General features: G+C 37.8%; 1 protein-coding gene across 6 annotated transcripts in view; it reads right to left on the bottom strand.

The window, feature by feature from the left end:
- Positions 1–14540, bottom strand: part of adrb3a (adrenoceptor beta 3a) — a 38385-nt gene that overhangs the window by 9330 nt on the left and 14515 nt on the right. For 2 of the 6 annotated variants that reach the window (XR_015108787.1, XM_086173704.1), the window contains exon 1: positions 983–2785. The exons of 3 other annotated variants lie outside the window; for them this stretch is intronic. Coding sequence is in view for 2 of the 3 variants with exons in the window: in XM_086173704.1 (XP_086029830.1) it covers positions 983–2280 (1298 nt within the window). In the remaining variant the exon portion in view is untranslated. Of the gene's footprint in view, positions 1–982; positions 2805–14540 lie in introns of those variants that run through there. One more of the 6 variants, XM_086173703.1, reaches the window with a different exon arrangement.

The raw sequence follows: 14540 nt of genomic DNA, 5'->3' as shown, positions 1-14540 counted from the left end.
TACTGTACATTACGTTCGACTTGTAATAATTGCAAAAGCACCATGAAGTTTAAGAGCACATGACATTTTCAAAAAGTCTTTTTAAAATTTGCATAAGTTGTTTTTTTTGTTTAAGCCGTCTTAATTTCACTACAATAATTGGATAATACAATAACTGGAAAACATGTATTTATAATTATAGGTACCAAATTTCTATTTTACATCTTTAAGTTGACTGTGCATAAATCGTTGATAAAACAACCATTTGCCATTATCTCTATTTTTCAAACATGTGCAGAATGTCTAAGTCAAAATCAGTGATTACTTTTTGAAACTGAATAATTTGTACACTGCAATTTACAAAAACAAAAGCTTTGTTTGATTTTGAATCTTTATCTTTTTCATTACTCAGTGAAAAAAGTTTCTCAAAACACAGCAAACACACACGTAAACAAGAATTAGTGTGTACACTGGTGACATTATACAACACTTTGCTTATCTGCAACAGGATGTCTATTAGTGATAAGTAGTGTCAAATTAATTGAGTCTCTGTGACATTGTGTTTTTAATCCTTCATTGTGCATATGATCTGTTGAAAATTCATATGAAAGAGCCCCAATGTATTACTTAACTCTCCTAAATTAATCAGCGATGAGGAACTCTGAAAAATTTCATATTTCTGAAAGTATTCCCCCATTGTAAAGCACAGTGTAAATATAACACTGTCACATTTTTATTAAGAAAGACATAGCCAAAGAACAACATGAACATCTATTAAATTCTATAATGCTATGCTCGGATTGATGCGAATAGTGTAAATATTCATAGTTTTCTCCCATGTTGCAAACAGGTGTGTCGTGCATGTCCTGCCATACATTCACACATTACCTGTTACAAGTTTATATGTTTTAGTGTCTGACACTGTGACTCCATCTTTGTATTTGCAGGAGGCAAAATATAAATTTTAACACATTGACTGTTAAATGAAAGAAAGTGAACTTACAACTTTGTTTCGGGTTCTGATATGACACTAAACTGTGTGCTGCCGTTGGACTGGTGATGAGCATCAGAAGCCTCCTCGCTTTTGCTGCTTTCCTGTGAACCGGCAAGGCTTCCCGTTGGAGTTTTTTGAAAGTTGCCTGCTGAGCCTGATTCAGCCTTCCACAGAAAGCATGAGCAACGAGTCCGTACCTCTTTATAGAAAGAATTGAGCCACAGGTTGGACAGCCATGGACAGCCCAACAGGTTCTTGAAAGCATTACGAAACTCTGGACTCCGACAGTAGATGATGGGATTTAGACCAGAGTTGATATACCCCAGCCAGTTCAACAGTCTAAAAATCTCATCTGAAGGAACGCTTCGATCAAAAGCGCTAATGATGTTGGCAACAAAAAATGGCAGCCAGCAAACAGTAAAGGTCCCCATGATAATACCCAAAGTCTTGAGGGCCTTGTGCTCTTTGACCATTATTAGCCGTGACGGTCTGCGCTTGGCACTCTTCCTCCGTTGTGCGCTGTTACAGCTACTGGTGCTTGCACAGACTGACGGCAAGAAATTGTTAATGTGGGAGCCAATTTGCGTCTGTGCTGTTAAACAGTCATTCTGGAACCGCAATCGATTCTTATCTATGAGCTGCACCTGCCGTCTAGCTATTAGAAAAACTTTGGCGTACACAAATATCATTATGAGAAGTGGGATGTAAAAGGACACTATTGAAGATATAATTGCAAAGGCCCTGTTTGTCACAAAGTCACAGCATGCTGGGTCATCGTAGCACTTCTTCACTTCTATGTCATCATCTGCGCGCCAGTAGCCTTTCATAATTGGCACAAAGGAAATTAAGGCGGACACAACCCACACTAAACAAACTATTATCCTGGCACGCCACTTGCTGAGCAGAACTTTGTGTCTGAGGGGCCTGGTAATAGCTATATAGCGGTCCACTGCAATAACACAGAGAGTCTCAATGCTTGCTGTGACACACAGGACGTCCACAGAAGTCCAGAAGTCGCAAAATGTTTCATCAAGCTGCCAGTTGCCTGTCACCACAATTGTGGCTCCCAGGGGCACCACCAGGACACCCATGATAAGGTCCGCACATGCCAGAGACATGATGAAGGTGTTTGTGGTCGTCTGTAGTTGTGAGGTAGAGGCTATAGCAATGATGACAAGTAGGTTTCCCACCACTATCATCAGTATGATGATGACAAGTATGACAAGGCTCCAGAGTCCAGCTGCAGGGTGGTAGGGTCCTGTGTCATTAAAACCACTGGATACTGCAATGCTCAGGTTGCCATCCATAATTCACCTCCACAATCCGGTCACAAGAAATTGATGTTTTTTTTTGTCTTTTTTACTTGAAGTCAACAAAACACTTGTTACAAGCTCTGGCTGCTTGAAAGAGCTGTTTCTCTGCAAAAGTATGTGAAATTAAAATCAGTATTCCATACATTGCTTACTTTTCAGACTTGTTGAGGATTATCTGCCATTGTTTAAATTGCAGCAATGACTTTCCATGCTTCCAAAGACAAAGTTTGTCTTGCCAATGCAACAACATCTCTGAGGAGATGTTTTCACATTTTCCACAAAGCTGAGACCAAATTAGTTACAGGAGTTGCAGCACTTTCTTGGATCCAAGTGAAGAAAACCCTTGAAAGAAAAATCAAATTGAAAAAAGCCGGAGAAAAAAAATCCATGTATGTCCATTTCAGTTTGTCCACCGGGATTTCATTCATCTGCAGTTTTTCACCAAAATGTGCAGCAGCCAGGAATAGGAAGGATGGAGATAAAACCACAGTGAGTTCTGTTGCAGGAACCAGCAGAGTGCATCAGTGTGGCTGCCCAACTTTTCTTTTACTCTTGCTGGCCCTCCCCCTATCTCTCTCTCTCTCTCTCTCTCCCTCTCCCTCTCACACTCTCTCTCTCTCTCTCTATCTCTTCATCTCCCCCCCCACCAGCCAACTGACTGCAGGTTTCAGAGATTTTATTGGCTAAAATCACACCCTAGCTGAGCGCAGTGGGAGGAGTGAAAGTATTGTTCTCTGTGCTACAGTAATACGGGAATTGGTGCCCCTATAGAGCCACACACACACACACTCACACACACACACCCACACACGCACGCACGCACACACACACACATGCACACACAGTAAGTTCAATATACATAAACATGTAAAAAGACAAAATAAAATTAAAAAAAAGACATGCCCAATTACTTTTGTCTGAAGCGTGATACAAAATCTTATTAAGAGGATGCTGTGTTTAATTATATGGTTCTGTTGTTGGATCATGAGTTGTTGTTAAGACAAGCATGAATTTCTGACTGTAATTTTGTAGCACCACCCCATCACCCCCCATTATAATGTACATTTATGGGTGGGACAAAATATTAAAAGAGACTGTCAGTTTAACCCAATTCACTTCAACGGTACCACAAAATTACAGCTTCAAAATAACAGTGAAAATCAAGGTTCAATGAAAATTGAGCATTAAAAGTCCTCACACTGGGAAAAGTCATTGCAAAATGGCTGCATTACACCTCACACTTGTAATGTCCAACAGTTCTCATGTTTGCTTCCTTAACTTTTCCATAGGAAAAATGATTCACACTGACTACTATCAAATAAGCAATGTCTTTTAAAATGAAAACTACATCCGCATCAAAACTGGAAATGATCTCTCTAATGCACATGGTTTGGATCTATAAAAAGCTGAATCTGATGGCTGTCAACTCGATCATTGTGCTTTGCAAAAAATTTGGTTGTTTTCCATTAACTGCATCCATCAACGACGCAACAGACTTTTTCATTGCCGGCTCCTTTTCTGATTTTCAAATGACAGTCACTCACTTTGTCAGTCACACACTTTATAGGCTCAGCAAGGTGATGTCATATAAATATAAAACATCTTCGCAAAAGACATAAGAGATTTAACTATTTGATTAGAAAGAAACTCTCCATCTGTAAAGGTTTTTGCAGATTTATTTGCTATGCAGTTTGTTCTGAACCTAGACTGCAAGGAAATGCAAGGAGACCCCATCAATCTGAATGATTGCCACCAATAAAGCCATTTGGGAAAGAACTGCTTTAACGGCATGCTTTCTATGTGATTTTGTTCAGGTCGCCAATGCTGCTGTGCTGAGCCGCCCTGCCACCAAGCAGTTCCTTCTTTGGTCAACTCTGCGACTGCAGCTGTGCTTGGTCTGTGTTTTCCCCGAACTTACTTTTACTTTAACTGACCGACTACACAAAGGAAGACTCACAATGGCGTTTTGTCTTAAATATTTTCAACATTCATATTGTTAAGAGAATAGTGCATGTCATATCGCTGCTTATACCAAAGGCTTTCAGAGGTACTTAAACCTGAGTCATGTGATGAGTTGGGAGGCATTTCTTATTTATGATGTAAACTATATACATGTTTGTCAAATGCTACATCATTGTATATTTGAAACTTTCACATTTGGAGGAGGGTGTAAAAAAATCAGCATGTATTAAAATAAAGAACGTCTGCAAAATATTTCAATTCACTTTCTTGAGGAATCTGTTTATCTCTGTCCACAGGTAACACAATCAATCAGCAGGGTTTTAATGGAATAGAAACACCGCAGTGCACTACAGTCCTCGATTGTGAGATTATTTGTGGTAGACCAGTATCAAGATAGAGGTATGAAAAAAAAATCTGCATACCAAAAGTGCTCCACAAAATAAAGATAATTTATTTTACACATAGTTCAAAAAACTTATTCTCACATGACATTTCGAGCAAAAACCCTTCCTCATATGTATTCACAAACATGTTATTGTGGTACCATTTTTTAAAGGGAGTGATCATGTGATTGATTCCCTCCTTGTTTTTTGGCACCCCCTGTTAGAGATATTTTAACATTATAACATTATCTTCACCATTTTTTGAGACCAGACCTGAGAAACATCTCATTTGTTACAAATTATAAAATACCAAGAGATTTGGCACTAGACAATTAAAAGTAATTCAAAAGCATGTATCTGTTGGCTTTAATAAGGCCAAACTAATAATTTTGCGATTCTGAAAATTGATATTTATTGGCTCTATAAAGTTTCAGCCCAGCAATGTTCAGTAAACTTATTTTATTCACCTTGTGCTGAATATACCTTTACATGAAACATGAACTGTTTCATGTAAAGACATTATTATCATCTGACCTGCAAGTCAACAGCAATGAATGATGTACCTAGATCTCACCATTTTTGACAAAAACCTTGTTTTCCAAATGCAAATTTCAGATACTTTGTACACACACTCAGGCTCACACTGCCAGTGTCTTTTTCCTCTTTGCCTTCTTAAAGCTTAAATGGAAACTTTGTTGGGGTCACTCTTCTGACTGGAAGCTGTTCGGTTTAAAGAACACACACAAAAGGAAAAAGCAGGCCAAAGCAAAACACTGGCGCCTTTTTTAATGTGATGACCAAGAGGCCCCATCTGATGACATCTCTGTAGATGAAGGTGGCCAGTCTGGAGTTAACAGCTTAACAGCTGCTCTTTTGTCTTTGCGTGCGAAGATGTCATTGGGAGAACTGGTCCTGGTCCAGTCAAGCGCGACAGCTCGCACAGCCTGGGTTGTTGATAGTAGAATCAACCAGGACAGTTTTCTCACCATTACAGTGAAAGATCCGCTCGTCCAATTGGAGCACTGTGCATGCAGTCATTTGAATTGCAAATTATGTAATTTGAAATAATAACTTTCAGGATTTAGTGTAGATGAGTATTTTGTTGTCTTATGTATAATAAATCAAATTAGGCCAAAAAAGGGCCATCACTAAAATCTTTTGTACAATCCTACCTGATCCCTCTGTACACTTGGCCTTAGCTGAAATAAGTCAAAACATTTTTTGTATCCCTCTCATGTATTCACTACATTCTGAAATAATTTATAAATCCTTAGATTTATTGAAACAACTGCACTAACTCTAGAACCTAATTTACAGTGTACTGAATAGCTCGGGATTTGCTCAAAATGTATGGCAGGTTGTAAGTTACTAGTTTTTGAAAACACTTTTGCTACGTGCAGTTTCTGCACATGGTCTTTGGGAATATTTTCTGACCTCCATGACTTCCGCCAAGACAATATGTTCTAATGAACATGTATTATCAGTAGAGACCAACAGTTTATAAAAAGACATGATCCGTGTTAGCTATCTGCTTTTTGCAAGCTTACTTTTCAATTCACTGTACCAAAAATAGATTACTACTGATGCTGGAAAAGTCCAACAACTCAGTCTTGAATATTTGGATTCAAGAGTTGCTGATATTTAGCAGTAATGATCAGGGCGATTTGTTTAACAGTAGATTGTGAGTTTTAAATGCTGACGTTATTCCAGATGTTGTTGGGCTCTGCTCAGCGGCAGAAATTGGCTTCAGCATAAGCACAAGACTACAAAGGGTTTTAAGATCTTCTTTTTGTCCAGTGTAAGCTAAACAGGAGCTGGTACACACCTTACAAAATAATTCAGTGTATTCGTTACAAAGGACTTTTCCCATATTTCCATGAAATCCAAATTTTATACCTTTATTTTGCATCCTTTTCATCCCACACTGCATTTCAAAACACCATATATTTTTAAATGCTTTCTTCGAGCATGTTTTCTATTTATTTCTTCTAACAGGAAACCCTCCATTAGCCAGAGAAGTTAATCAAGAATGAAAGGAGGATGAAGGAGTGGCTACAAGCATAAACCATAGCTACAGCCCTTGGAGTGCAAATTATGGTTTAACTCATTTAGCAAAGATAGAACACTGGGAATCTTATGTATTCAAAATTATACGAAGTGTCACAAAATTTAATAAGAGAATTTACACTTAATAAGAAGAACCCTCCAAGCAGTTGCAGTAAACTTAAGATGTGACTGTGTGGAGATGTGAGGAGGGTGTTTAGAAACCAAGAAGTTTACTTGTCTGAAAATATCAAGTCGTGGGTAAATCACACTTATTATAATCTGAGTGGAACCACATGCTGGGGTCTCTTTAGGGGGCTGTATAAAAGAACATTCTGAATGTTTAAATCATCAATGGTCTCTGTCCCTGCATGAACTCTGGGGATATATCTGTGAACAATATTAGACTATTTTGGGTGAATATACTGAAAACCCCACCGAGCACATACTGTACGAATGCATCCGATCAGAAGGTCAAGTTCTTTCAGTGATTAAAAAAACAAGAATTTGGATGTATTGATTTGCACCAACCCTTTTTTCCTTTTTTTAAACAGCATTCTTATGTCCCCCAGGTATCCTTTGTGTTCATCATTGTGACAAAACTGGAACTGAAAATAAAATGATAGAAGATTAATTCTGTTTTGTTCTAACCCATTTGTATGCTCAATTATTCAACATTAAATTGTTCAGATTATCTTGATAATCTTTAAAGGATCACAGACCCATTTAAAAAAGGAGAATGTAATTAGAATATAAGAGGAAATGAGAAAAGAGAGCAGGGGAATACAATGACTGAGGTATAACACTGAGCAGGTGTGTTCCCATTTGGGCAGTGGACTAGCTGACTTTGGGAGGATATTGTGATGTCAGTGAATTATGGTTTCACATTTTGTTCAATTCAAATTTTAAAGGTGACTTCAGGGATAATTCACCTTTTTGGCAAGAACAAAATGGCAGATGGATTATTCTGCACGGTAAAGCACAAACATGAAGTAACGGTGAGCAAGTATTCTGCGTTTGAAAGGACTGTCATTTTAAACTACCCTTGTACACTGATAAGTCCTTGTGTCAGTTTAATTTGTGTGTTGTTAATGACAGAAGTTTTTTTTTTTTTGTTAAGTCATCAAGTATTTTTAGGCTCATGTGGATAACTGATAATATATCTTAACACGGGTATCCAAACATAAGTTGCCATGTAGTAAGTGGAGGTCGTGACCTCAAGGATAGGAAGGGATAACGTCTGGTGTGTAAGCTCCCCAGCTTTTCAGGTCCCGCTGAAATTTCCCGCTGATTTGCCATTATCACATAATTGTCACTTAAAATTAATTGCTGACCAGTTTTCTATGAAATTTGAATTTTCCATGATTTCCAAGCTATTGCATTTCAATGTGCACATTTCAATGCAGAATAATTAAGAGGTTGTTTTTTTTTCAGATTTGAAATAAATAGATAATAATATAAATAATAATAATAATAATGATAATAATAGTAATAATTTATATTGTATATTGTATGCTATATACTATTACTCATATAGTTATTGTATTGTTGTCGTTGTTGTTGTTGTTGTTGGCGTCATCATCATCATCATTAGTATTCTTACAAAAGTAACCAATATATTTAAGTGTATTCCAAAACAATCAACAGTTAACAAATAAAAGCCCAATAGCTCTTTCTCTCTCATTTGCAATTGGTTGTTGAATTAAACATTCTGAAACAGCTGGGGTTACACTAGGCCAGGGGCCGGACACCCACGGCTCCCGAGCCGTATGCAGCTCTTTCATCCTTACAATGCGGCCCTGAGTGGCTTGGGAAAATAAATCATATGTATTTAATTGAAGTGTATTTTATTTGTGTTAGTTCCTTTTTTAATTTTAGTTCTAAATTGGAGGATTGTTGTGATCTTGAAATATGAAAATAAAATTATATTTATTATTTTTCAACGCTCAAAATATACGTCACACTCTACAAAGCCGGTATACCTGCCAAGATGCCGTCAATTTGTTGAGACTTTAAACTACAGGTAGGCAAAATATGAAAAAGCAAAATATACAGTGGTACCTTTATTTTAGACGTCTAAAAGTAACTGTGGCTGTGTAACTGTGTTTTCTTTTCCGTGGAAACCGGGTCCAAATGGCTCTTTGGGTGTTAAAGGTTGCCGATCCTTGCACTAGGTTATTTCTAATCATTCTCATATTTTATCATAGAACAAAAAATGTTTGGAAATACAGTTTTTGGAAAGTTTTATTTTAAGTAACCTGATAATCTATATGCCCATTCCTTTCCATGTTTTCAGTCCTGTGATTGTTTTTAAGCTAGAAATGAAGCACACAAATTCACAGTAACGCAGAATATCTTGTTGTGGTACTTGGACGGCAAACCACCATCTGACAAAGTCTGAAGAATAAGAATGGGTTCACTGACATTTCCAGTTTCTGATGTTCAGGCAAGCACCGATTTCTATACTGTCTGCCAGCAAGAGCAGGAGATAACAGATCTGACTATTGTTGGTGGTCATTACAAGTGCTATCAAAATACCATGCAATTCTAATATCTGGCAATACTGCACATGGAAAAACAGAAAATATGCAGTATGAGGTTGACCCTAGCTTTATATCTTAATAAAACTGCGGATTTGCCTATGATCATCTGCTGGATCACTGTCACAATGAGGAAAGCTAGAGCATACAGCACTGGCGCCAGAATCGTAGACAGGGCGAGGGTAGGGCTCTGCTTTGGCTCTGATCTGGTCTGGTGGAAATCAATGACTACGGCTTGTGTCATCAGCATGTTGGCCCTCTGCAGTCAGCAGGAGTGGGGCTTACATCCATCACGGTAATTTCTCATGAGTAACTGCAATCACTAAATTATTGATGGCAGTCTAAGAGACGTTCTCCTATGTGTGAAATCCTCTTAAAATGCCAGCTCAAGATGAGCTGCATAGGATATGTTGACGACAAGAGCAATGAAGGCCTTGTCAGGAACTAAAGTATTGTGAGAAACTGAAGACGGGAGCTAATTGAGCACAGAACTACAAAATAGGGGCACAAGAACTACCCAAAACAAAAGTATAAGAGCAGATTCACCAGATTACAAACACAAATCAATTCTTGTAAATTCTAAATGGGCAGAAATCACCAAGACAAAGGGGATTGACGACAGACCCCAAACCATTAATAGTAATAAAGGAGCTAATGCAACCTTTGGGAAAATATACAAGCATACAAAATTAAGCAGCACAGTTGTTAGGGTTTTGAGCACAGCTTCAAGAAACCTCTTTTGTTTCTGCAGCATGTTACAGCAGCAAGTGTTAAACGATAGCCACAGTGTCGAGCAATTGTTTGTGTAACTAAGGCAGGTTTGACCAGATTTTACCTCATGAACACCATGTCCAAGATGACAAGATTATAGGTAATTCTGGAATTCTTGCTGCCCCTCATTCTTATCCTCTTGATTGATGACAAACTTAACATTAAACAGATCTCTTTTGCATGTGATCTCTCATGTTGCCCTTTAATATTTGTACTGGTTAAGCTGCACTGTTTTTTTTTTGGTTTGTTTTGTCTTATTTAGTTTTGTTTCTTCTGATCTTCTGAAATATTCAATGTTGTTTAGAAAATATCGGTTAAGAGAAAATATACAGAAGCGTAATTTAGTACAGCTAAACAGTTATCATGTTAAAAGATTTTTGAAGTATGTAGGTCATCAAGTGTACAACAATGATTACATTGTCAATATCTCTCCTGTATAAATTGATTTCTTGATTTTAAGGGAGATGTCAGTAACACTGTCACAGTCAAGTTGAACTTAATATCACTGATGAATCACATATACTGTACATTTTGTACTATAATATGTTGTGCAAATGTTTTTTTTATTCTGTGTTCTATGTGTTACAGCTGTAAGGCCTTATATGCTTTCCATACATGAAAGTAAAGGGAAAAAAATGTGTGTTCCTTTTAGCTTTACAAAGTAACCCTTTGTTGTGTTGAAATCAGTGACTAAATATAGCACCACTAGGTATTCCGGAGAAAAAAAACACTTAAAAGTCCACCAAGTATTTGGCCTCTGTGGAAAAGTAGAGCTAAACTGCAAGCTTTAATGGGCACTCCAACACTTGTCCATATACTCAACAACTTGAAGAAATTTAGTTTAAGATTTAGGTGAGTTATGATTTGTGGATCTTTTTCGAAAAAGATTTTTTTGTTTAGAGCTTTGAGAAAGTTAAATCTCTTTCATGTTACAAGTAAAGTCAAAGAGAAGATTGCAAGTATTTTTACCTCAAATTGCAATCTGGTATGGGCAGTTTATGTCTTGCTTAATAAACATGGCGAACCACCCATTTTCTCCACCCTCTTATATTAAAGACATGGGTGGCGTGTAAATCACCTCCTTACTGTGTGTGTGTGTGTGTGTGTGTGTGTGTGTTTTGTAATGATACAAACAGTCCTTATTACACACGAGCACAAGCTCCCCTGACCAGTCTGCATCTTTAGAGGGCAACAGTATTTCAAGGGAGGTCATTGTATCTGGCCTTGCACCGCCCATGGTAAGTGCCCTAATTATAGAGCAAGACACTCATTGTATTTTAAAAGTCAGGAGGAAAATAAAGTTTTTCATGCAACTGCGATGTATCTGTTGGGATTACAAATTTTATGACAAGCAATAAAAACATTAAATGTTACCTCTGATGTGAGGATATCACTCTGATCCAATAGATGTAAAAGAAAAAGCTCACTCCCACATTTCAAGCATTTGAAACTGGAGGAGACACTTAGATGGACCTCTAGTCAATACAAATCCCCTAAATTAAGAAGTGAACCAATTTCTTTCACCTTAATTTGTTGCTCGGAAGAAGCTATCTTGGAAAGAGTGTTGGAGAAAGTCAGACGTATGAATATGTGTGTCTGAGTGAGCGTGATGCCAATGTCACTAATAATGGAATCCATGTGTAAACAAAATAGAACTGATGGGTCCCCGGGGTCCTCCAACTTCTCATCTGACTGATGTTCTTTATGAATAATGAAGTTCTTTGTTGACGTTGTTGACCAAAGTATTTTGAAAATTTAAATTACCCTACTAGAAAAAGACAAACAATTTTATATCCATTTTTGACTTCAGAAAGAAGGCTATGGAGCACCACTAACTATATATATTGGCATCATAATGTAAAATCTTAATTTCTAAATATACTCAGTTCTGAGTTATCAAAATAGGAAGTTAAAGATAATGGGGTAAATGGCAATATAATCCCCCTCTGAGGGGCGCATGCCAAGTGTTTATTAGACGTTTCACAGATATTTTATTTTACACTCAACCTCTCAATAGCAGATGCCTTGGAGGTGAATTTTAGTGGGTCATACTTCAGGGTTATTGGGAACACCTCTTGATTGATGCAATTAATGTAATTAATTAATGCAATTAATGCAACAACCATGTTCTGCACTGTCGGCTGATGCTGCATGGGCAACCTGGTACCACTGCTGATTTGGTGGCTAAAATTGAAATAATGCACAATTCAATTGTGATGGGGAATCTTTAACTCTCCACAGGAGAAAATTTTCTTTCAACAAGTTCAGCGTTCAGTCTTTATCTATACCGCTTATCCTGCTCTCGGGGTTGTGGGGTGCTGGAGTTCAGCCCAGTTGTAATTGGGCAAGAGGTGGGGTTGCCTGTCACTTGCAGGGCCACGTGTCAAGACAAACAACTCATTCACACGTAGAAACAATTTGGGGAGAACATGCAAACAAGTTCAGCAATCAAAAATTAATTGCATACTCTTGTAATTTACACTGTTGACTGCATTTTTTAAATAAGAGAATTTCATTGCAATATAATTCAATTATATATTCAATTTGCTAGACATTTTATAACTATCTGGGAGACTACTGGAAGTACATGAACAGTATCCTGTCCATCAACATCTCTGATCATCAGGGATGATATTGTCATACATTACCAGAAAAATGTGCCCATAGTGTGGTCTACAACAAGTCTTGGTCTACTACAAGAATACCTTCCTGTACTGGTTTCACAGTAATGAACTATCGATACCTGGCAAAGAGGATCTAAACTGTGCTCGAAAATATGAAAATAAATGACTACCTATAGAGATAGATATCTTTATAATGTTGTATTTAGCGTAAATAGGCTATTAAATTACCTCCACCACTTTCTGTCAGGTTAGCACAACTGCGGTTGAAATGAGAAGGATTTGGTTATTGAAGTTGCATTGGGTTATGCAGACAGGTGGGCTGACAGACTGGCATCAACTGAACATACAAATGGAAGAGATTTTTGTGCATGTATGTTAAAATCTCTACTTTTATATTCGACCTTTTATTACCTTCTTCTCACATACTGCCTGTAAATAATTTCAGTGTGACACAGACTACATTGTACTATGCAAAATTTATAGAATGCAAAAGTTTAACTTTCATGTCTTGAAGCTGAAAAAGTTCAAAATTTAAATTGACACAAGCACCACTCAGACACAGTTAATTTTTCAATGAGAATAGTATGTATTTTTATAAAATTGGAATGTAATACTTAGTGTTTATAGATGCAGTGTGGCCCGGTTGAATTGAAAGTAATCGTGCAAGAATAAGGTATTTGATGCTTGATTTAGTTTTTAGTCTTGGTCAGCTCAGTTCAGGCATGTACGCTTATTTCTATGTTTTACTTATTCATGTGTTTGTGTAAATTATTTTTGCATTGCAAAAAAAACTAACTAAACCTAAATTGCAGTTTGCAATAGAGAATACCATTTTTATGACTCGTCAAGGCATTTCTTATTTAGTCGGCTAAAACGTGAGGATAATGTTTACTGAAGAATGAAGCTAAGATGGCTTAGCACCTGGTGTCGTGCAACACATATAGCAATAACGCTTAAGATCCCGCTTGAAGTTCAAGCTGAGGAAAGGAAGTGTAGAAAAGTAACTAGGTCTTGTAATCTACCATTGTATCATCCTTCATAGAACTTGCTTTGCGTATCATGACTTTCGAATTCGTATAATCAAACCATAAAATGTGTTTCTTCTTTAGGGAAGCTGCAAGGCGGCATTTCTAATTACTGGCCTGGTGATCCCAAGAGGCTTCTGAGATAAAGGGGCAAGAAGCCAGAGAGTTGGGGGTGGGGGGGTATCTGTCTTCCTTTGTTCCTAAATTCCTGTGCTGCACGCAAGTCCCTTGACATGCTCACCTCCTCAATGCTGGCCACACTAAGATTAGAATGCCACTCCTCGTATGTTGCTTCTAATGACCTCTTTACCTTTGCGATCACAAAAATCCTGACCGTCAAGTTAACGGTTGGTTTGCACGGAGGAGATAGAGCAAAGGAATCAGTTGAAGGATAGTTGAATGTCAGGGTGTGAGGGCGGAGGTGGGATAAGCTTGAAGAGGTAGATAGGTAAGAGGTTTAAAGCCTCAGACTGAGACTGCGGAGGGGCATGAATGGCATGAAAACATGAGAGTGTAGCTTGTGATAGCATCTCTTCAGCTGGCTTCCTTTTGCTTTGGAACATTGCTCGCATTGCTAATGGAGTATGTTGGCAGTTGACGAGCTTAGACCTGTTCTTCTGACTTTTCTGAAAATAGAACAGCCAGGCCCTGTGTTTGGTTTTTCCTTTGTAGCTGCTCAAAAACGCAAACAGGACATCTCATTGCTCAGGGGAAACCAATCCTCATTAAGAGGAGAAAAAAAACACAACATGGCTGAAGAAACACGCCATGTTATTCTGTAGTCACTAGAAATATTACCATGCCTCCAACACAGGATATGAGGCAGATAACCCTGCCTTTTTATTGGTTTAAAAACCACAACCTCAGATTTCTGCGCGAGTCAGTGATTTCACATCAAATTTGATC

Source organism: Fistularia commersonii, chromosome 26 (assembly GCF_037954325.1).
Source record: "Fistularia commersonii isolate RoL2024-O1a breed Wild chromosome 26, RoL_Fcom_v1.0, whole genome shotgun sequence".
NCBI classification, from domain to species: Eukaryota; Metazoa; Chordata; class Actinopteri; order Syngnathiformes; family Fistulariidae; genus Fistularia; species Fistularia commersonii.
This window is presented reverse-complemented; position numbering and strand designations above follow the sequence as displayed.